The sequence below is a fragment of the Micromesistius poutassou genome (assembly GCF_964030765.1).
Source record: "Micromesistius poutassou genome assembly, chromosome: 3".
Taxonomy (NCBI): Eukaryota; Metazoa; Chordata; class Actinopteri; order Gadiformes; family Gadidae; genus Micromesistius; species Micromesistius poutassou.
The window spans coordinates 22,743,542-22,768,039 of record NC_140273.1 but is presented as its reverse complement, the minus strand read 5'-3'; the positions used below and the strand labels follow the sequence as shown (position 1 = coordinate 22,768,039).

General features: G+C 42.7%; 1 protein-coding gene across 2 annotated transcripts in view; it reads left to right on the top strand.

The window, feature by feature from the left end:
- Window positions 1-21,368, top strand: part of LOC311340689 (glutamate receptor 2-like) — a gene marked incomplete at both ends in the record, with an annotated part of 43,481 nt that extends 22,113 nt beyond the window's left edge. The window contains 13 exons of one of the 2 annotated variants that reach the window (XM_084465562.1): window positions 1,096-1,263; window positions 3,187-3,291; window positions 3,505-3,612; window positions 4,239-4,302; window positions 4,730-4,872; window positions 5,219-5,434; window positions 7,624-7,778; window positions 7,897-8,095; window positions 9,964-10,211; window positions 13,945-14,059; window positions 18,005-18,139; window positions 18,446-18,623; window positions 21,229-21,368. In XM_084465562.1, the coding sequence (XP_084321688.1) occupies window positions 1,096-1,263; window positions 3,187-3,291; window positions 3,505-3,612; window positions 4,239-4,302; window positions 4,730-4,872; window positions 5,219-5,434; window positions 7,624-7,778; window positions 7,897-8,095; window positions 9,964-10,211; window positions 13,945-14,059; window positions 18,005-18,139; window positions 18,446-18,619 (1,830 nt within the window). The remainder of the gene's footprint in view (window positions 1-1,095; window positions 1,264-3,186; window positions 3,292-3,504; window positions 3,613-4,238; window positions 4,303-4,729; window positions 4,873-5,218; window positions 5,435-7,623; window positions 7,779-7,896; window positions 8,096-9,963; window positions 10,212-13,944; window positions 14,060-18,004; window positions 18,140-18,445; window positions 18,624-21,228) is intronic. The other variant, XM_084465563.1, reaches the window with a different exon arrangement.
- Window positions 21,369-24,498: the final 3,130 nt, after the last annotated feature.

The following is a 24,498-nucleotide window of genomic DNA, read 5'->3' as shown; positions in this document are numbered from 1 at the left end:
TGGTGGATAAGCTTCTTTATGGCTGTTTTATTTATTTAAATCAAAGATGACTTTTTGTTTTTTTCTATCAAGCGCTTTCAGAAAGTATCATTATTATTATGCTACACTATGGCAGCTCAATCTGGAGTGGAGTCCTCACTGTTGAGCTGAGCTCCAGGCCGTCTCCGCTCCGAGGGGATAGGGAGACAGGCCACCGCCGTCTCCAGGCTCGCCAGCACCTAGACGTACTCCTACCCTCCCGTGTAGGCTGTGTAGGTCCCCCGTGTAGGCTGCTACGTCTGCCTACTGAACAATACTAACTGAGGCTGTGTGTGGAAAAGAGTTTCCTTGATGCGCAATGTTGTTGGTAGAACTAGACTTATTTTTACTTAAAACAAACAGCAGCACAACAGTCATTTCGCTCGCACAACTCGGTGTAGAACTCAATTAACGTATGAGCCCCAGCTGCCGACTATTACATCAACAGCCTGACTGGAACATTGGCGTCTTTTAAATCATGGTTTAAAACAGTGAAGATGCTGTTCACATCTTCACAGTGTGCCATAACAGGGTCTGTTCAATACTGCTGCTTTATGCATGTGGCATGCTGCCAAATGGCTGTGTACATAGATAGACGAGAATGGAAGGTCTGCCTGTGCCATAGACCGATATCTTATTTATTGTATTCATTTAATCACAGGAGTCGTGCATTTCCTTGTTTCTGTATTTGGTCAGATCACCCTTGCAAAATAGAGTGCTCATCTCAACCTTGATAGATTCATGAATTGATTTGTGGGGTTGACATACTGGTTCTACTTTTATATAACCAGAGTGTCCCCCTCTCAGAGTCACAGCTCTGTAGTCCTTGTTGACCGTGTGTCACCGTGGTCCAGTGTCTTATCTTTAGGCAGAGCTTGTCAAAGGCCCCCACCACAAGGAGGGCAGCACCAGGGGGTCTGGTTCGTTGTCCACTAAGCACTAAGTCATGTTACAGGATCAAGTCGGAGGTGCTGGGCTTCAGCGTATGATCACGACTGAGGCCGATGCTATAAATGAAATGGTAAACGTTAGAGGTGTAACGACAGAGATGCGGTGTGTTGTTTGTCTCTGTTACAGTACACTTCGGCCCTGACATATGACGCTGTCCAGGTGATGACTGAGGCGTTCCGCTTCCTCCACAAACAACGCATAGATATGAGTCGCCGTGGAAACACGGGGGACTGCTTGGCCAATCCCGCCGTCCCGTGGGCCCAGGGGGTGGAGATCGAGCGCGCCCTGAAACAGGTTCCAATCTTAAACCAAGCGTGCTGTGACTCACTCACATGTTATACAACAAAACCGTCCATGTTTGAGTCATGAGTTTGTTTGGTCTGTTTGATGTTCCGCTTGCACCAACATTGCGTCGTATTAGATATGGTAAGATAAAGGTGAATAGTGACAGAGAATTGATCTTGGATAAATACAGACCCTTATCTTCAAATTTGTATAATGCAGCATCTGAAGCACATTTCATTACACATACCTGTTTGACTGATGGCTGTTGGACCATCTTATCGGTCGGCCGGCCAAAGACAAAGGCTCACAGCCCTGGTCTGTAGCAGACCAGAGCCAAAGACAAAGGCTCACAGCCCTGGTCTGTAGCAGACCAGGGCCAAAGACAAAGGCTCACAGCGCTGGTCTGTAGCAGACCAGCTTCCATCTGGGGGAATGGTGCATCTCTCGTTCTTTCTCTTCATATTTGTCCAATCATGTTGTCCGATCTGGGGATCTGTAAGTGCCTGATTGGCTACTAGCGAACACAAACGCGGCCAGCAGTGGTAAATCATCTGGTCCGCACACCAAAGAACAAAAAGTGTCTGCAAAGGTTTAAATCTTAAACCAGTGTAGACCGTAGAAATGCACTTAAATCCCCTTCTGAGCAGAGTATGACCGTGATGAAAGCAGGGACCAGGGTTCACCCCTCAGAGCCTCTCGGGCTCCGGGCCGCCTCCACCGAGGGGCTCTGCTGCAACACACAGGGGCTGGATCTGAGATTACATCACTGATTACAAAGCTCACACTAAACAACGCCAACCAGCTTAAAAATAGTGTCACAAAGTGTGCGTGGGCCTTAACCACTTGGGGGTTGTCGTCCAAACACAATGTGTGAATTGTTTTAAGTTTCACAGCTTTTAAATTCTGACTGAAACAGGCGGCTCGCTCACCGCTTAAACGTTTCATACCACAGAATGATGTTATATAAATAGTTAAAGTATATTAAATCAAATATAAACCGATTAGTGCTTGTACATCAGAATCCATCCTTCCCAGTACCAAACTATGATTCTGAAATGGAGGCAGTCATTGCGACGTGACAGCAGCACCTGCTGCCCCTGTCCAAGAGACAGCAGGTGTCCTTTATAACATGAATTATGGGTCTGCTACGTTGATGGTCCAGGGCACAATTAGGGGAGTTAACTAGTGAAGAAGTATTGTCCCCTGGTCCTGGTTCATAAAACGAGCAGACCGATATATATGTGTTATGAGCGAAGACTGTGTGTACACGCTGGCCACATCGCTGCACTAGACAGTAGATAGATAGTATATAGTATAATAGATATTATAAAACGGGTGGCTTAAATCAAGCGATCTGATTGGTTCCCAATTGTTGTATATTGAGCGTATACACACAGCTATGACGCCCGTTCAGTTTACGGTGTTCAGTATCACTCCGCGCCTAACTTGAACTGTTGTTTATTTATATATAAAAGCAATAGCATAGTTCACTGAAGCCTAAAAATATGTTGATTGCTGGAGAGGGTGGAAATGTTGTAAAGCAATAGGCACACGGTGAGTGAACTCGATAGTAGGCTAAATTGCCGGCGAACCGAGCTACCGTCTCTAGCCTTCTCTCTGAAGGACGCTACAGCGTGTTGCATAGCAACCGCCGTACACTTTGCAGGCAGCCAGGAGGGACTACTTTTTTGTATTCTTTATTCGTTATTCGCTTTTTCAAAATTGAGGGTGTCTATGACTTTCATTTCGCCATACTTACGTAACCGTTTTATAAAAGCAATAGATCACTTCAGTCAGTGGTATACGGTCATTATACCACAGTTAATGACCGTATACCACAGCCTGTCGTGACCTATTGCTTAAGTATAACAGATAGTTCTGTTGAAGGGCTTTCATTACTGTCTGTGAGTTCCCGTTGCTTTATGTTTCTAGGTGCGTGTAGATGGGTTAACAGGAAATATTCAGTTCGACCAATATGGGAAAAGAGTCAACTACTCTGTCACCGTCATGGAGCTGAAAAACAACGGACCAGTCAAGGTTAGTTGTGTATTGTTTGTTTGTGAGTCGGTCCAATTAATGAAACGCAATCTGTTCATTTTCTTTAGCAATTAACCATCAGTAGAGAACATTATATATTTATATATATATTTGTCCACTGTATGATTCTATTCGAATATTAAGATGTTTGAATGCACTGAATGTAATGGATCTGTGGATTTCAAACGTGACTTGTGTATTTGTGTGTTTTAGATTGGCTACTGGAATGAGATGGATAAGATGGTAGTGACCAAGTCAGACCTTTACCCTAACGACACAAGTGGCATGGAGAACAAGACGGTTATCGTCACCACTATACTGGTAACCAAGAACACTTTCTGATGTTACCACATTTATTTTTCTTTTTTTTAATTTTGAAATATTAAATGTTTTCAATATATTTTTCAATTCAATATTTAAAATGTCGAACCCCACAATAATTGTGATGTTTTATTTTCTTATGTGCGCAATTCAATAGTTTAAAAAGATCCATTATCCAAGCAATCTGGTAATTCCACTTGTGGCCAATAACAGGAGGAATGGAAGAGGTCCAGCTCAGTGTCTGTACCTCTCTGTTCAAGAGATCTAAAATGTTGATTTAAATCATATATATTGCTATGTTAACATTTCCATCATGCGACAAAGAGCTACAGAAAGCAAATTGTCCACAACTGATTTGACCCTGTTATTGGTGGATGCTTCAAGGTGCACAACATCACTTGACACAACAGATTAGCCTGTTGACGTCACGGTTAATCCCAAGAAGAACCAATGAGAAGCCCTTATGGTTACAGAGACCCTTTGAATGAATGAATTTGGAAAATGAAAAAAGTTCAAAAAAGCTTTTTGAACTATATGTATTATTTAAAAGGAGAAACAAAGTAAATGCAATGCTTTTGTTATGAAATGAGCTATGAACCTTTTGAACTCTTTGGTCATGCGTGTAGGAAGCCCCTTATGTGATGTTGAAGAAGAACTCAGAGCTCTTTCAGGACAATGACCGCTATGAAGGTTTGTGTGCGTGTGCCTGTATGTGTGTACGTGTCTTGAGTATGTATATATATTTATATATAAAGATATACAGTATAGAGTATAGTAAGAGTCAGAGATATGTATATCTCTGGTTGGTTATCTCTGATTGGTTTAGAGATGGGGATCAGTTTAACCGTTTAACGTGGAAATAAACTTTAGCCCTCTTTTTCATGTTTTTACTCATTCATTATTACTGTATTTATTATTTTCCTATTTTATAACAAAATATTTAATTGAAATTGAAAATAAAAAGCAATTAATTCCTTCCTTGATGGCCATCAATGGCCACATTAGCACTCAGACTGAAGCTAAACCATTGCTCTGTAATGTGATGTAATGTGAAAGTACGGTGTACCATTACAGTGACCTCGATGTAACTGACACAGACTTTTTCTGTTGTCCTCAGGCTACTGCGTTGACCTCGCTGCTGAAATAGCAAAACACTGTGGAATACGATACCAGCTGAGGATTGTGGGAGACGGCAAGTACGGCGCAAGAGACGCAGAGACCAAAATCTGGAATGGAATGGTTGGGGAGCTGGTGTATGGGGTAAGATGAACATACACACCCCAAATACACACACACGCATGCAAACAGTCACACACACACGCACACACAACCGCACACACACACACACACACGCACACACACACACACACACACACACACACGCACACTCTTTGCATATAAAGGAGATTGACACAATTCCAGATACGTGCAGACACACCGGGAAGTGTATGCCCCAGCACTCACGATTTACACCGCAGGCTCCAGAAAACCTGTGCTCCAAGACAGAAAGGACTTTAAAGCACGATGTGGTCAACTGTGCATGACGATTGGTCCTGTGTCCTCCCTTCCAGCCTCTGACGGTCGTCTTCTTCTTCTTCTTTGATAGAAAGCAGACATAGCGGTGGCTCCGCTGACCATCACTCTGGTGCGTGAGGAAGTGATCGACTTCTCCAAGCCCTTCATGTCGCTGGGCATCTCCATCATGATCAAGAAGCCCCAGAAGTCCAAGCCGGGGGTCTTCTCCTTCCTGGACCCGCTGGCCTACGAGATCTGGATGTGCATCGTGTTCGCCTACATCGGAGTCAGCGTTGTGCTCTTCCTGGTGAGTGTGTGAGTGTGTGACCGTGGGGGTGTGTGTGTGTGTGTGTGTGTGTGTGTGTGTGTGTGTGTGTGTGTGTGTGTGTGTGTGTGTGTGTGTGTGTGTGTGTGTGTGTGTGTGTGTGTGTGTGTGTGGGCCTCTCTTTGTGTATGTTCATTAACCTAGTGTTCCACGGTTTGTTTGTTTGTTTGTTTGTTTGTTCTTTTGCAAAACTCATCCCAGGTTGGGTTCCGGCATTATAAAACACACATGCACACATTTTTATTTGTGTGTTTTATTTGCATAGTTTTTTTCTCTTAATTGCGTATTCTTTTTCTAGAAGTGTGAATATGTAATGAGTCCATTTACTATTCACTAGCAGGTTGCTACGTGCTAAATGAAGGGAATGGGGCTTTGGGGTCACAGCACAGTAACTGAGCAGCGAGTGACTAACAGGCAAGACATCAAATAATTCCAAGATGATGTTTAGCATCACAGTTACAGTCTCTAAAAAACCCTAACCCCCTTTAAAGGAAAAGGAACTACTCCGCAAACACAAAGGGAACATAGAGGATGGATCTAATCAAAGACAAAATGGAAAAAATAGTACCTTAAAAACATAATTTAAGCTTTCAAAACAGAGCCTAAAAATGAATAAGCTAGTTGTTGAAGTACCACTGATGTATTTGATCTGGCTCACGTACACAAGGGAAGAAATATCTTAAAGGGTCAAGACACCCTCGTTATTTTTACTACTAGGGCTGTACCCAACGCAGAGTTGAGTTTTGAGTTGAAGCGACGATAAATCCAACAGAAACAACAGAGAACGAAGGAATGGAGGATATGGTACGCTACTGGTACACTACTCCTGGTCCAAGTCCCTGTGGCTGTAGTGGCTGGAGTCTGACCGGGATCCCATCTCTTTTAGACCTCCCAGCTATCATATATATATATATATATATATATATATATATATATATATATAGCTATATATCTATTATATATCTATTACTTTGGCTTCTCAGTTTTCAGTTAACCGCTGTTCTTCGGTGGTTCTCCGTAACGTGACGGCCCCACGTAGTTCTCTGATTAAGATGCGATGGATCAACCAGGTCAAGATCTTGACATGTGTTAGTACACATCCTTGAGTTACAATCACGTCAAATAATTGCAGACAAAAAAAAAGACTCGTCTTGTAAGTAAGTCAACATACAAAGCTCCTTCGTATCTTTTTGACATAATGGTCCAGATACCTTTTGGGCTGACCTTGATGCCTCTGGTATGGTGTCGTACTCGGGGCTGGGTATGAAGAGCGGTAAAGGTTCAACACGTGGTTGATTCAGAGACACGGTAAGGTCAGTGGACATTCTGGAGGTTCAGGAAGCATCGAAGGAGAGAAGTCTGTCTGTATGGGCGTGGGTGGGATGGTAGGGCAGCCACGCCTCTAGGGTCTGACCGATCTCACAGCCAGGGAACTGGTCAAGCTGTTGTCTTTGACCACTCTCTGTGTGGAAGCAGAAACCGGTCTGAACTGGTGTAAGGACTGCTGATGTGTGGGGGACCAGTGAGGACGACGCTTTAATATCGTGCGGTCTCATGGGGTGATAGAAGACATTAATGTGGCTCTCGTTCTTCCCGAGGCATTAACTCACTGGTGAAGATTAGTTTCACTTTCTCATGCTTAATATGGAATGGAAGTCCTGTCACTTAAGCTTCTGTTTCATATTTTATGTTATAAAACTTATAATATAATTTAAGTTATAATGCACAAATAAACTGGGGAAAAAAAGGTAAATTCGACACTCTGGAAGACACTTTGTCTTTAAGGTTCAACTTTGGACCTTTAGTGACTTAACTTAACTTGTAGGCCACAGCCCCAACAACTTCATGTGGGTGTTGTGTACAGTCTGGGTCTGCAGCATCAACTCTTGTTTCTTCTAAACATGGATGGAAAGTTTGACCATGGAGGTCATTATCCGGAATTTGCCTCCTCCATCGGTCGATGTCCACGGTCCATGGTCCATCATCTGCCCTCATTTTTAATTATAATTTTAATTAATAATTTTCAATGTTGCAGACCCCAATTACAGTCCCCAACGGGCGTATGAAGCAGTGCTCTCGGGTATTAGGAAATAGCAGGGCGTGACGGCTCCCCGTCCAACAGCTGTCACGTCTAATCTGAATATTACATGAATCATTGTATTTTCTTACAGGTGTCCCGGTTCAGCCCGTACGAATGGCAGCTGGAGGAGCCAGAGGACGGCGCGTTGCCGTTGACAACGGAGTCAACCAATGAGTTTGGGATCTTCAACTCGCTGTGGTTCTCCTTGGGTGCATTCATGCGTCAGGGCTGTGACATCTCCCCAAGGTCAGCGTCGTCGTCACGCCCGCTCCAATCACGGAACACCCTGCGCTCCTCCTCCTCCTCCGCCGCCGCCGTCGTCGGCCCTTTGACCGACCGCTGCTCTTCTTGCTTCCCTCGCCAGGTCTCTGTCGGGCCGCATCGTGGGGGGTGTGTGGTGGTTCTTCACTCTGATCATCATCTCGTCCTACACCGCCAACCTCGCCGCCTTCCTCACCGTGGAGCGGATGGTCTCGCCCATCGAGAGCGCCGAAGACCTGGCCAAACAAACGGAGATCGCATACGGGACCCTGGACTCTGGGTCCACCAAGGAGTTCTTTAGGGTAAGATGTGTGGGCGGTAAGAGGGGGTCTGGAGGGTCAGATGTGGGCGGTAAGAGGGGGTCTGGAGGGTCAGATGTGGGGTGTAAGAGGGGGTCTGTAGGGTCAGATGTGGGGGGTAAGAGGGGGTCTGTAGGGTCAGATGTGGGCGGTAAGAGGGGGTCTGTAGGGTCAGATGTGGGCGGTAAGAGGGGGTCTGGAGGGTCAGATGTGGGCGGTAAGAGGGGGTCTGTAGGGTCAGATGTGGGGCGGTAAGAGAGGGTCTGTAGGGCCAGATGTGGGCGGTAAGAGGGGGTCTGGAGGGTCAGATGTGGGCGGTAAGAGGGGGTCTGGAGGGTCAGATGTGGGCGGTAAGAGGGGGTCTGGAGGGTCAGATGTGGGGGGTAAGAGGGGGTCTGTAGGGTCAGATGTGGGGGGTAAGAGGGGGTCTGTAGGGTCAGATGTGGGCGGTAAGAGGGGGTCTGGAGGGTCAGATGTGTGGGGCGGTAAGAGGGGGTCTGTAGGGTCAGATGTGGGGCGGTAAGAGGGGGTCTGTAGGGTCAGATGTGGGGGGTAAGAGGGGGTCTGTAGGGTCAGATGTGGGGGGCGGTAAGAGGGGGTCTTTAGAAGGGGATTTGTGTTTGATACTGACCGTGTTCACTCAACCCAGATCAGGGGTCTGCAACCTTTTTTCGTGTCCTGTGCCACTTTACAACCAAAAGAGACGGTATATGTCACAGACCCCCGTGCCAGTTGTGATTTTCATAACATGCATTTATTTATTTATTACTTATTTCTGCCACTAGGGCCACTGCCAAAATCTCTTGTGATGAAGGAATCCCCCCTGGGGGGCGGTGGGGGGGGGGGGGGGGGGGGGTCCCGCTGTCGTAACAGACAACCTCTTCTTGATATCAACCGCTCACCTCGAAACGATCAGCAAATATACTGACCACCAGTGGAACCATGGGCTTTGAACCCGTAGGACCCTCCTCCCCTTCAGTGGAACCATGGGCTTTGAACCCGTAGGACCCTCCTCCCCTTCAGTGGAACCATGGGCTTTGAACCAGTAGGACCCTCCTCCCCTTCAGTGGAACCATGGGCTTTGAACCAGTAGGACCCTCACGTAGCGCGGAACGCTGACACACCGTTAACCAGACGTGGTGCCTACCGGCAACACTACCGGCACGGGAGTGGAACGCTCTGACCACTGAGCTAACAGCCCAGAGGCTCCTCACTCAGCGGCTAGAAGCGTTCTTAAGGCTAGGGGGGGTGTGAGGATTTACAAATGTCCTACCGCCAGCTAGCCCAGGCCGGTTGGCGTCCGTTACACCGTACTACGTCCGACAATGGCTTCCTGTGTTCAGCACCGCAATGCTCCACTTTATAGCTTCTACCTTCTGTAGCTTGTTTTTTGACGGCACGTAGGGTTTTAAAATCCTCGTGCTGATTGTCCCGGTTTGTAGTCGGTTCCATAGAGAATGGAAACGCTCCGACTGGTTCAAAGGGCCCCAGCTCGGCCGCGGTGCACCACCGGCATAGGTTACGACCCCTGACCTCGGTACTAGAGTGACGATGTTACTTTTACCACTAATGCTTCCTTTAACTCGTGTGAATTGAAACAGTCTAACCAAACCAAAAAAGAGGGAACCTTTGAGTGTCGTTTGATGTTCTATTCAACCAATTGGTTGCCTGATTTTTATGTCATGTATGATTGGCCAGCTCAGATTTGGTCATATAGTGTACGACGAGTCCTGCTTGTTGCACCCTAATCTTTATAGAATAATTCTGCTTCTGTATATTTAGCGTTGTGTAACGTGAATTACGTTTTAATGAACATATTTTCACTAACAAATCTTATTTCTGTCTTCTATCCAATGCACAATCCGATCCAGCGCTCTAAGATCGCCCTCTTTGACAAGATGTGGCAGTATATGAAGTCAGCAGAACCCTCCGTTTTTGTTAAGAAAACTCCAGAGGGGGTTCTGCGTGTCCGCAAGTCCAAAGGGAAGTATGCCTACCTGCTGGAGTCGACCATGAACGAATACATTGAACAAAGGAAGCCGTGTGATACCATGAAAGTGGGGGGGAACCTTGATTCCAAAGGCTATGGCATCGCCACCCCCAAAGGATCACCATTAAGGTGGGTGGATCAATATAACAATGCTGCCCAACCTAAAAGGCTGTGTCCCATTCAATCGACTAGCATACTGCCCAGCGTACTGCCGCACTCTGTTTGGCCCTCTCAAAGTCAAGTCATTTGACCAAAAAGAAAAAATCTAAAATGACTGGATGTCAATCCACAGTGTCAAATCCCCGTTTGTAAGCTTACATGAATTATGTGATATTAGCTATACTCAACCATAGCCACTTCCCAATTTTTGTTTGCAATATCAGCATGTATTGAATTGAATTAAGGAATCATTTGGAATAATTCAGGAAGAAAGTGCTTACCTCAATAGCATGTGTGCTATGGGTAAGTCCAGAAAAAAAACTAAAACACCAAAAACAACAAATTCTAAAGTAGTGTTGTGAAATCCTGCTCGATTGCATAGAAATATTGCAAGCGACCTGGAATACATTGCAAAATCAGTGTGGGAGCTGGCAGAAAGATCCCAATTGTGACCAAATTGTCACAATTAAGATGTGGATTGTGTAGTATGGTAGTGTGGCGGATGGGTCATGGCAGTCAACTCGTTGTTATAATAATCCACCTACCCTGATGACATCGTCACAGTGGTTTGTATTGATCCCATGGGTACCACCTCTGGTCAGTGGCTAGTGGTGGTTGCCATGACTAAATAGAGGTTATTTGTGTGTGTGTGTGTGTGTGTGTGTGTGTGTGTGTGTGTGTGCGTGTGCGTGTGCGTGTGTGTGTGCGCATATGTGTGTGCAGTGGTGATGGTGGATATGGTAAGTGTTTAACAGTTTTGGATAGCAGGATTTAAAGACACAATTTGGCCCCCCGCTTCTATTATCGCAATTATTCTGGTGCCAATATAATTCATTATTTTCACTTCCCTTTTATTTATCTATTTGAAACAAAACACACGTTAGAGGATTATCTTGTAATCCTATATCTTCATGTGTATAGGAGGGGGGGAGGATATAGGGGGATATGGGATTAGCCTTCGGAACTGATAATGATACAGAATAATTTAAAGATCCCAGAGGAAAATATTTGTTTAGTTGCTCAGTAAAAGGATCTTTGGCCTCTTTAACTTATGCTATCTGGAAATGGTCGATATTCAGTAAGTCAAGTTCAAACATTGACTGTTTTAACATTCAATGTTTTAACTTGATTAATGTAACTCTTTTTTTGTGTGCATTTGTGTTTGAATATGCATGTGTGTGCATTGTTTGAAATGGGCAGGTTATCTCTGGAATCAATTGGGTAGTCCTATCTGAAATTATTAGAATTGTACACTCTGGTTACTTTGATACTTAACTTGACTTATAAGTTATACATTATAAACAAAGTTTAGGCAACCATTTTTGGGAAACAATGCATCTTTTCAATTACGGCCCATTTGCACAATATGCCCTAAACAGTACACAAGGCTTATGTGTTATGTGTAATGTTTGATCAAATCTCATAGTATACATCAACAATAATGGCCTATGCACCTTTTTGCCTCCTATTCTAGAATAAAGAAAGACTATTCAAAAGCTCTAACAACAGGGATAACAAAGACTAAAAACAAACTTACTAAAATCAAAGTATTCACCACTCTGTAACCACATTCGCCACCTGTCAAAAGTCACGGCTGTCTAATCTTAACTGGAATTCAATACCGAAGTTGACTACATTAACATCTATAGCAACTGACTTAGCTAGTAAGAACATAATGGGGGCAAGTGGAGTGGCTAGGGACTCCTGGGCAAGATGAACTGGATTCAAATAGGATGCAGCCCTCAGCAACACAAGCCATCGTTGCCTTAAATGCAATAACTGTGGCCATGAAAAGAATGTTCCGCAGCTACTTAGATCCAACACACTGTCTGTTTGGAGCCTAGCGTCGCAGAGGCTAACCCTGAAGCCTGGCCCCACCATGGGATCTCCGTTAGAGACGTGGGACAGTTCACCCTTAAGCCAAACGGATGAATGAACATGTCAGTGCTTAAGTACTCATGTATCTAACTCTAAGTGGAGATAACGTTAAAGGGAATTAGTACCACATCCGTAGGATATGACAATCCACAAAGATTTGTCTCAACTTGTCGCCGTGCATCTGGGGTATCTTGAGTTTACACACGAGGGGAAGTGCTCACACGTGGTTTGTCTCATTGTTTGTCTAACTCCTTCATGCTCTGTCTCCATGAACGTGGAACCTTTTAAAAGCCACTCATGTATTTTGATCACAGCTAAATTAGTATTCCTGAAAAATGTGTTGGGTTATTTACGCAACATGCTAGAAACAGAGATGCTAAATAAGTAATAAGTAATAACAAAAGCCAAATCCTAAATTAAAATGAATCAAGCATTTCATTTTCATTCTAAAAACTGTTGCTGAATGGGAAATTAACCTCCATCATATTGGCCAAGTCTCTGCTCCTAGCATTATGTTGGTATTCAGAACATATGTTCATTGATATTGTGAATGTTACAATTGTATGAGCTGATATGATTGTGTGGAATGGGTTCAGTTTAGCAATTGGTTTTCATTAATCACCAAATTTGCCAATGGCATCTATAACTGTTACCCATTTAAAAGAATTGAACCAAAGTCAAATAAATGAGTGATTAAACCGCTCAAATGATGTGAACTGAGCCCAGGCCAAGCCTCTGGTCAGATATAGAGGAAGATAGAGGACCAATAATACATTACACACTACATCTTTCATGACACACATCTCATAATAATGGTTTCATCTATTTAAATATAAGTGAAGATAATTATCAAATAGGATTTGCACTAATTGGATCCCATATCAATTTAGTTGTAGTTGTAATTGTATTCATAAAGTAATTGTAAAACATTTATTTTACAATTAAAACTGTCTCCCCTTGAAGGTAAAATGGAACCTTCTACGTTGATATTAACTCAGAGTCAAGGCAAGATTCCCAGTAGATTCTAAAATGTGTCATCCCTTGGATCACTTGACGTTCTTATGCATTTTGGTAATGAGAAAGTATTTATCATCTTAGATATAACCCAAATAATGTCACTGACATGACAGACATGTCATCCATTGATGTCTTCATACAAATAACCTTATGTGACAAGTGCAGAAAAGGTGCGACAGGATTTCACTGTGAACGTGGTGCTTCACCGGCCATGTTAAGATGGAGAATCACATAAAAAACACATTACAGGAATAGTCACTAAATAATTCCAAAAGGATTTAAGAAATTTGCCACAATGTGAATAATACAAAATAAAGAATCAGATAAGAGCAGAATAACTACCATTGTACTCAGGATGAAAGTGGCTGTAAGCGATAGCCAGACTCTGAAACAAGAAGAGCAGAGAACGCGGTGCAGTGGGAGGGAGAGTTGTACTTGTAGCCCTCTACCATAACCTCTCACTACCTCTCACTACCTCGCCTAACCATGACAACCTCCGTGGAGGTGTGGGGACTCACAGCACTCTGCCCTACAGCCTCAACCTCAGCATCAAGCTTATTTGTGTTACTCAAACTGATATTTTGCCTGCAAGGGGAAATGGTGAGCTAATGCAGTTCAGTACGTGGCAGCCACTATGTTTACATAGGCCTAGTTTAACGACAGACGTGAAGTCTCAGCCGAGGCGGCGGTGTTGCAGGCAGGTTGTGTGTACTTAGTGTTCCGAGCATGTGGTTTGGTTATGATGCTAGCTGCTGTGCACCATCGTCCAGACCCTGAGCTCGCCGCTAACAGCCCTGTGTTCATGTAGAAACGCGGTGAACCTGGCGGTGTTAAAGTTGAACGAGCAGGGCCTTCTGGACAAACTGAAAAACAAGTGGTGGTATGACAAGGGGGAGTGCGGCAGCGGAGGAGGGGAGAGCAAGGTTAATGCACACATGCACACACACACACACACACACACACACACACACACACACACTCTCACACTGCTCCACCAGGGCACCACCGAGGTGACGTAGCACGGCCTGGTAAGACTTTAGGAACGTAGTCCATCGAAGCCAACACAGACAGCACTTCATGTTTGCACACGCGTGGAGAGTGCAAACGTGAAAGATGCTCTGGTCTGTGGTGGAGGCTGAGGTCTGTGCTAACCACCACACACCCCCCCCCCCCCCCCTCCCCCCCTAGCGATGCATTGCAGCCCATCTGGTTGAGGTCAGAGTTCAGCATCACAAGCCGAGGTTAGGTAGGGTCGTGGACCTCAGACCACATGGCAGCCGCAGTGCTTATCGCCCTCTTACGGCCTGTGAAGGATCCATGGATTAAAAGAGTTTGATAGAGCGGATAAACTCTTTGTATCCATGTCCTCTGTCTGAAGTATCTCCGCTGCACAGTGAGCAGAGAAAGGCTTTTCATCTGCAGCCTCTCTTAACCTCTTGTTCAGGGGCCAGGAGCAACCAGGCTCAAATCATCACTAAAAAAGAAAATAGAATTATAAATCAAACGTGATATAATGTATTCTCTACATTACATATTTGATTATCGTTGACCTTAAAATGTGATGAAATTAAGACATGTTAATTAAACAGAATCGAGTCCAGCCGTTGGTCCCCAAACAAGAGCTTCAGAACTGCTGCCTCGCTAATAACATAAGATAACATTGATAATGATGTTATTTATGTTATTCTCATTGAAGAGTGCCAGTAAACCTTGCGGTTTTGAAACTGAATGAGCAAGGAACCCTAGACAAGATGAAAAACAAGTGGTGGTACGATAAAGGAGAATGTGGCTTCAAGGACTCCACCAGTAAGGTTAGTTCTGTGTGCCCTGAGTTCAACTCTCTTAAAGCACAAACTTCATCTGTCCTCGCATGAATTTCCTGCAAGGTTGTTTGGCCCAGAGTGTTGGTATTTGTACACACATCAATCAGACTTAAAGGTGCAGTGTCCGTTTAGTGCACTAAAGGATTTACTGGCGTCTAGCGGTGAGGGATTGGAACCAACAGTGTACCTGCCCACCCCTCCCTTTCCAAAGACGTTATGGAAGCTCCGGTGGCTTGAACTGGCCTGTAAGTGGCCTGTACTGGTCTATACTGGCCTGTAAGTGGCCTGTACTGGCCTGTAGGTGGCCTGTACTGGCCTGTAAGTGGCCTGTAGGTGGCCTATACTGGCCTGTAAGTGGCCTGTAAGTGGCCTGTAGGTGGCCTATACTGGCCTGTAAGTGGCCTGTAGGTGGCCTATACTGGCCTGTAAGTGGCTTGAACTGGCCTGTAAGTGGCCTGTACTGGCCTATACTGGCCTGTAAGTGGCCTATACTGGCCTGTAGGTGGCCTATACTGGCCTGTAAGTGGCCAGTACTGTCCTGTAAGTGGCCAGTAGGCCCCTCAAAAGTCATGGTCAAACGACGGCATTGAATAGCTGAGGTCGCGGTTCTTTGATAGGTTTATAAAATGTATTCAGTTATTTAGTCTGTAAAACGAATAGCTTACAAGTAAGACTTACAAGTAAGTGATTATGTATCCAAATCAGAAACACACCTTCTAGAACCGTTCGTAAATGGTAAACGGTCCTCATTTATAGAGCGCTTTTATCCAAAGCGCTTTACAGTGTTGACTGACATTCACCCATTCATGCACATGAGTGGGTGAATGCACACGTTCGTCTGTTCTGGACTCCTGTACAAACATGGCGGTGCGGTCTGGAGAGATCCGTGGATCAGGACCGTGTGTAGACTTAAAGGGATAATTCTATTTTCATGGGATATTCTCTAGTAATTATATTATACTTATGTAATATTAATTAATATTCAATTTCCGCCCCTAGATGCCACTTAATTCTGCACACACTGCACCATTCAATTAAAGTGGCAATCCTCAAAGATCGTCTGTTTTTATTTATTTCACTCCACTTTCACTGACAGTGGACTAGTAAGAGTTTGCTTAACAAGAAAATATGATTGTGTCTCCTTTTCAGTAGATGGGTGAACTGAAGCGTGAATAGGACTGTCCTTTGTTTCCATGTACAAAAAAAGAAATGGCCGTGAATGCCGTGGTTTTTATTTGTGGTGTAGCGCAGTACGAAAATGCTTATTGCCTTTGGGCAAAATGGAAATACATGTTTTTATATAGATAGTGGCCAATTCCCCTTCTACTCGATCTACTCCAAGTCAAAGGCCTCCTCCTCCATGTAGTTTTCCACATGGTGTGGTTATCTCAGGCATGACGATAGCGCTTCTATTATTTTACCAGGAGGGCTTAACACACTTCTCTCTCTCTCTGTTCCTGTTGCTAGCTCTTCTCAGGCTGATGGCTACCCACGTGTCAAGCAGTGCTTGTTGGGCTTACAGCCACAGGCAAGGGCTGTTAGCACAGCGATGTGTTCTATAAGTGAACTGGAATAAAAAGTTCTTGGCTATCAGGCTGAAGACAATATCTCCTGACCAATCACTGACCAATGAGAGGATGGTGACCTGCTTGAGACGCTTCTGCACTCTCCATCAGAGTGGACGCCCGTTTCCCCTACTATAGTACTACTATACTACTACTATACTACACTTCTCTTGCTTGTCTTTCTCGTGGTTCTGAGGATCTGTAGCAGCGTCTCCCGTTGGGTGTCTGCCCGGCCCTTGGCTGCGTGCGTTCTTCACATCCCGAGTGTCTCTTTGGTGCGGCTGCCTGGGGTCACACGCGTTGGCTGGCTCTGCGGCTGTGATCACTGCTTCACACGCGTTTCTCACCTCGTTCCGGGCCCCTTTGGTGTCCCTGGCGGCGCTCGCCTTCTTTATAAAGCTATGCTAAGCAGTGGCCTTTCTGTTTCTAATACAGCAGCTGTCATGTAATCTCAGATGGGTCTGTGGACCAACTGATTGATGACCGTAACCAGATTGTTTTCATGTTTTTCTCCTCAAGCCCATTAAAGGGTCTGGCGCTATGTGTTAAGAGTTTTATTCATGAGAAATGAAAGAGCCACAATCAGCTAGTGAAATGTGCAGTGGAATATCTGCAGGGAGTTGACTGGGCCTGCTTCTTGAATGAGCCAATTTAGATTATTTCTGATTTCAGATTATTTAATCTCTTCCCTGATTGGTTTGTAGAATCTTGCCTGTCAATCATATGTACTTGAATCCAATATTAACACAAATGAAAGGAAGAAGGATGAGGTGTAAAGAATAGAGACTTATTCCTACATTTAAACACTCTTGGTCCTAGGAAAGTATTGAGTTACTAGGTTTAATCTGAGGGATTGCCACTTTAATGAAATTACTTAAATTTTTTCTGTGTTGTCAAATGCAATGTCTGTCAGATGCCACATGAAAACCAACAAAGCTAGGAACAGTCTGTAGTATATTATTATGTTGTCTATATAAGGCTGTGGCCCATGTGATGGCACGTATTACATTATTGAAGTTTCCATAGTAATAATTTCGAGCTCAGATTGATTTGTAGATTTATTCTGTCACGTCACTCGTTGTATTCCATTCTATACCAGTGCTTGTACATTATACTTTGTTTCCAGACATACAATGTTGTTTTGATTTTGTTGATAGGAAGACTCAATTAAATTTTAAAAAAATGTTAAGATTTATGACGTCATTATAGAAAGTATCTAGATGTATATGTATGCGTAGACAATAATGATGACACAATCTGTTTTGTAAGGATCTATCCGACTTTAGCGTATATGAAAGGTCTACTTTATGTAATAACAGCTAAAAAGAGATCTAGGTCTCACATTTGTATTGAAGAATTTCCTCAACTCCCTTCCAACAAAGCAAGCAATTTGACTGGATTTCTTTGTGTGTGTGCGTTTGTGTGTGCATGTGTGTGCGTTTGTGTGTGTGTGTGCGTGTGCACTTGTGTTTTCACCCAGGAAAAGACGAGTGCTCTGTCCCTCAGTAATGTTGCTGGAGTGTTTTACATCCTTGTGGGGGGCTTGGGTCTGGCCATGATGGTGGCCCTGGTGGAGTTCTGCTACAAGAGCCGCACGGAGGCCAAGAAGATGAAGGTATGGATCAGCACGAGTCACTGTTCAATGACTGGAGGAAGGAACACAGAGACAGTGTTAGTGAGGCGCCAGAAGGTAAAACAACTGTTATGGGTTTACCAAACGAAATTCTAACAACAAACGGGCCATATTTGGGTCACACACACGTCACAAGGTATTTTAGGTTGAGGGAAACAATGACTAATAATGTTTTGATTCAAGGGTTTGCACGAAGCTGCACATGGCCTCATAAGATATATTTAAGGGTGACGCAGACACTCTCTCCTTAACCCTTTTATACTTGACATTTTTTGTTTGTTTTCAAAGGTGGCAGCAACCACGTTGTCGTCCCCGCAGCACACACAAAACTACACGCACACGCTGTCCTCCCCCCAACACCCCCCCCCTAACTACAACCTGCAGTCCCCCGGTCACCAGCCAAACTACGCCACCTATAAGGAGGGCTACAACGTCTATGGCATCGAGAGCGTCAAGATCTAAGACGGTAGGAGAGAGATGAGCCCCGGCTAAAGTCTACCTCACCTCACAGCCATCGATAGCTGGTCACACCGGCCTCCTCACTACTGGTATCTAACCACTACCCTGGTCACACCGGCCTCCTGACTACTGGTATCTAACCACTACCCTGGTCACACCGGCCTCCTGACTACTGGTATCTAACCACTACCCTGGTCACACCGGCCTCCTGACTACTGGTATCTAACCACTACCCTGGTCACACCGGCCTCCTGACTACTGGTATCTAACCACTACCCTGGTCACACCGGCCTCCTGACTACTGGTATCTAACCACTACCCTGGTCACACCGGCCTCCTGACTACTGGTATCTAACCACTACCCTGGTCACACCGGCCTCCTGACTACTGGTATCTAACCACTACCCTGGTCACACCGGCCTCCTGACTACTGGTATCTAACCACTACCCTGGTCACACTGGCCTCCTGACTACTGGTATCTAACCACTACACGTCTATTTTCCAGTGCTTATCCATAGCACTTAAATAAATTGGCCTATTCTTGACACACAAGGAAAGTCTTTTCTTGACATTGTAAGAATTTGACATTCGTGGTTATTATTACCGTCATCATTTAGTTCCAGAGGCGTCACGGTGTCGGTCACAGACCGCACTGGACTGAAGCTATCTTTGGCTGTGAATTTACCTGCTTAACCTTTTTTTTTTTTTACTTTTCACCTCTTCCGTTCTGTTTGTCCGTATTATCCTGATTGTCTTCTGACCTCACTGACCCCTGCCTCCGTCCTTCCTTGCACCTCCTCTCTGCCTTTGTTTACTTTAGTCTTTTCCGCTCAGACGCGTAACGCGAGCGGCGACGCGCAGTGTGTGAGACAGGTCCCCACACTCACTCCATCTGCGTCTCCTACAGCCCAGCACCGCGGGCGTCTTCATATACGTATGAAGTGCAGCGCAGTTACATCCAGCATCGTGATTATGTATTTTAATTTGGACCTTTCGTTTGACCGCTGCATTGGCCACGTGGCTCCAAGTCCCAGGGACGTAATATACAGTTATATTATATAACTATTTAACTGAAAAGAGTTGGTATTAGTGGTAGGGTTAGGGTTAGGGTTAGGGTTAGGTGTGGCCGTATTAGCAGATACTATAGTATATAATATATATAACTATAGTATATAATAATATTTCACTTGCAGTAATGACTTAAATTTTCTCAGAAATATTATATCTGATTGATAATATCAGATTATTCATCTAAAAGTTTAAAACTTTAGGAAACATGCTCGGGTGTTTATAATGCGGGAATGTACAGAGTTATTTTTAGCACTAGCTTTGAACAGACAAATGCAGATGAACGACGCACTGATTGAGTTGTTTTAACGAGGAGACGCAACAGAGATGGAGTGATGCCCTACTGAGTGACCTGTGACCCTGTCATTCTTGCCCACCCTCTTTTCCTGTTCCGTTTTTATTTCTCCACCTCTGTCTTTAGCCGATCATCCTCTCTTTAGACCAGCATTAGAAAATCATTCCTCAGCTTTATATTGATTTTAAATTCAGTTATGAAAGAGGTATCCATGCCGTCTCGTCACGTTGTGTCCGAAACACATCCTTTGATACTTTACGATCACCAATACACACACAGTCACACACACACACACACACACACACACACACACACACACACCTGTAAACTGCGCGTTGTCTGTACAAAGAGTGAGTTCATGAAGTGTCTCTGAATTCAATATAAGTCCATTTTGATTAAAGTGTTTGCTAAATGACTAAATAATAATGCATTTATAACAAGAAAATGTGCATAAATCTGTAATTGTAATGTGATATTGATGTGAATAAGTCTGCAGTAAAGTTATTGGGGTATTATTGGGGTATTATTGGGGTATTGGGGCATTTTTGGGGTATGTCTAAATCACAGGGAGATCGCTACAGACATACGGCGAAGCAGAGCCATGCAGAGTAAGAGTTATTCAGACGAGCAAAGTGAGAAAACCGTTGGGATTTAAACGACATTCATGCCGTTACGTTGAAATATAATGAACAATAATCCAACGTTTATTGCCACAGAACGCTTTAAACCATATCAATACATAGCTAGCCATTTTATAATTGCATATATATATATATATAAAAATATATATATATATCATATATTTATAGCAATTATCATAAAGCATATATGACACTATTGTTAAGAAATACATAAATATACATAGCAATATACTAAGGGAATGAGATAAACAACTAATAATATTTGATGATAAATAGTACGCTCCAAAGATAAGAACCTACAAAGAAAACGATCCCATTTAACAGTTATCGCTTCTATCGTCGAATCCAGCGAAACAAAACTACTAACGTGCTTCACTTGTAGAAGCTCAGCAACGTTTCATCTTGTTAACGTGTTCTTAGGTCTATGTTGAAGAGGTACAATAATCCTCTCCCTAACTAAGACTACTACTACTAAACTACTACTAACACATCATAACCACTACCGTAACAGTAGTGATTCTATGTCACCACTCCGGGCAGTAATGCAGGTGATGTGCACGTGTTCATGTGTTTGACTGTGTGCTCTGTGTTATTTCTCTTTGTGTAGATGACATTTACAGAAGCGATGCGCTCAAAAGCTCGCCTGTCAATCACAGGAGTGACCGGCGAGAACGGTTGCGTGCCGGTGTCCTACCTCCACCCAGGAATACCCATGAGTCTTAGCATGACCGCCCCGTCCTGACCACGCCCTGACCCAGTGCCTTACGCCTAAGCAACAAACTCTTTTTTTTTTCATCGGACCCCTATTGAAGAACTGCAACGTGTATTATTTCCCCCATTAACTTATTATTGATTCCAGTGTTTGATAGTCTCTACTCTTTACTCTTTTATCGTCACCAAAAAAGTCACACCTTCACTTCACAACTAATCCTCTTTTCCAAGGACTCACGTCGTCCTTGACAGATTTGAGCGGTTGAAACTTGTGACGTCTTTTCCCTTTCTCGAAGCGCGCACGGCAGGCTGCGTCCTCAGACTGCCCCCCAGTACGCGTTTAACAGCTGGCCGGGCCCAGGCCGCGTGTCACCCCCCGGTGGAGACAATAACGATAAAGCACAGCTGAAGGATTTTAAGCCAACCAAGCGCCGCTGATTCCAGGATGTTTTGAACAAGCCGTGTGTTGGAAGACATTAGCAACCGTGTGTTGACTTTTTCTGTACATAATAACAAAAGGGACTGTGGTGTCGGGTCATTTATGCTTTTATGCAAAGGCATAACAAACACAAAAAAATAACACAATTTGCTACCACCAACTACAAAAAACAAGTGCGAGCTGAAAAGAGTTGAGAGAAATGTAGAAAATATTGATATAATGAAAATTTACTTCTGTGAGATGATGACAAATTGAATTAAGAAAAGTCTAAAAGCTGATAATTGTTTTTTTACTTCAGAAAATCCTATATTAGTAGAGAATTGACAAACCTGACAAATGCATGGACTGGCATATACTGTATTTACAAAGTATTACCCACAAATGCAAATGGTCATCATTACAATTTGAGAGTTCTGAATGAACTGGATGAGGTGCCAAACAAAGCGACTGTCTGTTCCATTTTCCTTGTGAAAATAACAGCGGTTTATAATTCAAACTGAGCCAATTGGAACTTTTAATGCTGTGAGGTACACATATTTAAAACAATTAAATAAACTTAATTTTTTTATAAATACACTGCACTAATAAAGACAATGCTATTGATGAGCGTGATGATGATGAATTTAAAATATATTGGTATTTGAGTGAAAAGATGATAGGGATGAAAAATGGAAAAAAAGAATTGCATGTTACTTGCCTAATTTAGCCTTTTGTTGAAGATTAACATATCAGCCATTAAGCTGTACGCTTGGCTGTATTTTACTGTTTAATAGTAAGTATATTAACAATGTTAATTACATGTTGACATGGAAGACAATGTTATTTATATAGAGTGTACAACTACCACTGGCATTTTGGACTGTGGACTTATATTTATCATGAACAGAAATTTGATGTTAATTTGTTTTCTTCTCAAAAAGGTATTAAAAGTAATTCTGAGATGAACTCATTGTTAACCATTGGGTATACCTCATAAGGACGGCCGCTTCATGTATTTACTTTAATTTGACAAATACATGTAAAAGAAATACCACATTGAAAAAAGCTAGTTTCAAAGAAAACCGTTTTGTTTTGAGATGTTTTTTATTTAATATTTAATAATATTATTTCTGATCTAGCCATTAACTTTCATTGTTTTGTTTGTTTTGAAAGATGTCTTTGTATTTGAAACACACACACATAACTCTGCGTGTCTTTGTGACATAAACTGATACATTTTCCTACAATAACTTTAACAACAGACGTGTTGGCTTTTTTACCTTGAATTTAAAAAAAACATTAAAACATTTATAGGCATCCAATCTCATGGATCATTCCAGAAGAAAATGTGCCAACGGAGAGATATCCTTTGTAATATAGTTAAGTTGAAGGAAACATTTTCAAAATGTTCATGTTATCATTACATAATGCTAATGATAATAAGTGAAACTGTACAACTTTTGTCAATGTTAAATCCCAGGTTTCATTCGGTGAGATGTAAAAAAAAAAAATCAAATAAAGAAACAAGATTAATCAGATTAAAAAATAAGGTGAAAACTTTATTTTTCTAATCATTTCATTAATTAAAAGGGTCAGGTTCCAAACATGAGATACTGTAGAAATTCCACATGATCAAAACCCAAGAAGGTTGAGCTAGAAATCTCTTTTGGAATCTCAAACAGCGACAGATGACATAAAATGGAAAGATAGAATGTTTCTTCATATCCATAATTAGCATTTAATAGTAACTAAATAATAAAATAAATCCACATTACTCAACAGTAAGGTATTAGGACATATTTTTTTGTGATAGTATAACGAAATTGATTTATTGTAGTTCTTGGTCTTCAATCAATCTGAGATTCCTTAATTCTTGCAAATGTTTTACACTGTGCCATACATCTTTTTACTCAACGATGGCTTAGTGAAAATACAAAGGGTGAGCCTAAAGGCATGCTTACCTTTGTTTAGGTCATATTTTGAGATAATTAGTGCTGATCAGTCTACAAAGAACCCAGGAACAATGTAATTGATCTGAATATTTAAGAACGCTAACATGGGTAAGAGTAGGCAAATCATGTAATGTAAAGTCGTCTAAACGCCCAACCATGGACTATAACAACAACTTGATTAGTGGCATTATCCAATGATGATTATTTAATGATCAAGTATTAACTTTGTTGTTGATATAATAATATGCTAAATAATAACAATTAAATAATGACATTTTATACTAAATCCTGTGTTTCCCCAGTCGCTCACCATTTCTTGGCTGTATGAATGCAGAAAAAAACAAGTGTTACATGAAATGTAATCACATTGAGTCTATAATGCATGGATGCTTAATGTATTGCTATATTTTAAGCCCAGCTATAGAAGAAATAAAACATTAATTTATAGATAGGCCTTTTCTACTTTGATTCGCTAAACATGCCATAGGTTAGAAATAATCAGGTTTATTAAAAGTTTTGTTTCATTGAAAACATTTGCATTATTTCATTTGTATATTCAACCATAACATAACTACAACAACATACATGTAATGTTTGTTAACCATCAGCAATTATTTAAAAGTGATATAGTTCGGAATGACTGCATATGTATGTGTGACTGACTGCTACGATTTTTAAGATGTTTTGCAAATAAAGTTCAAGTAGAACCCTCTACTTGTTCATTAGATATATAAAGACATTACAAGTATTTTATCTAAGTTATGTACAATCTTTTTTGAAAAATATTTGTTAAGTA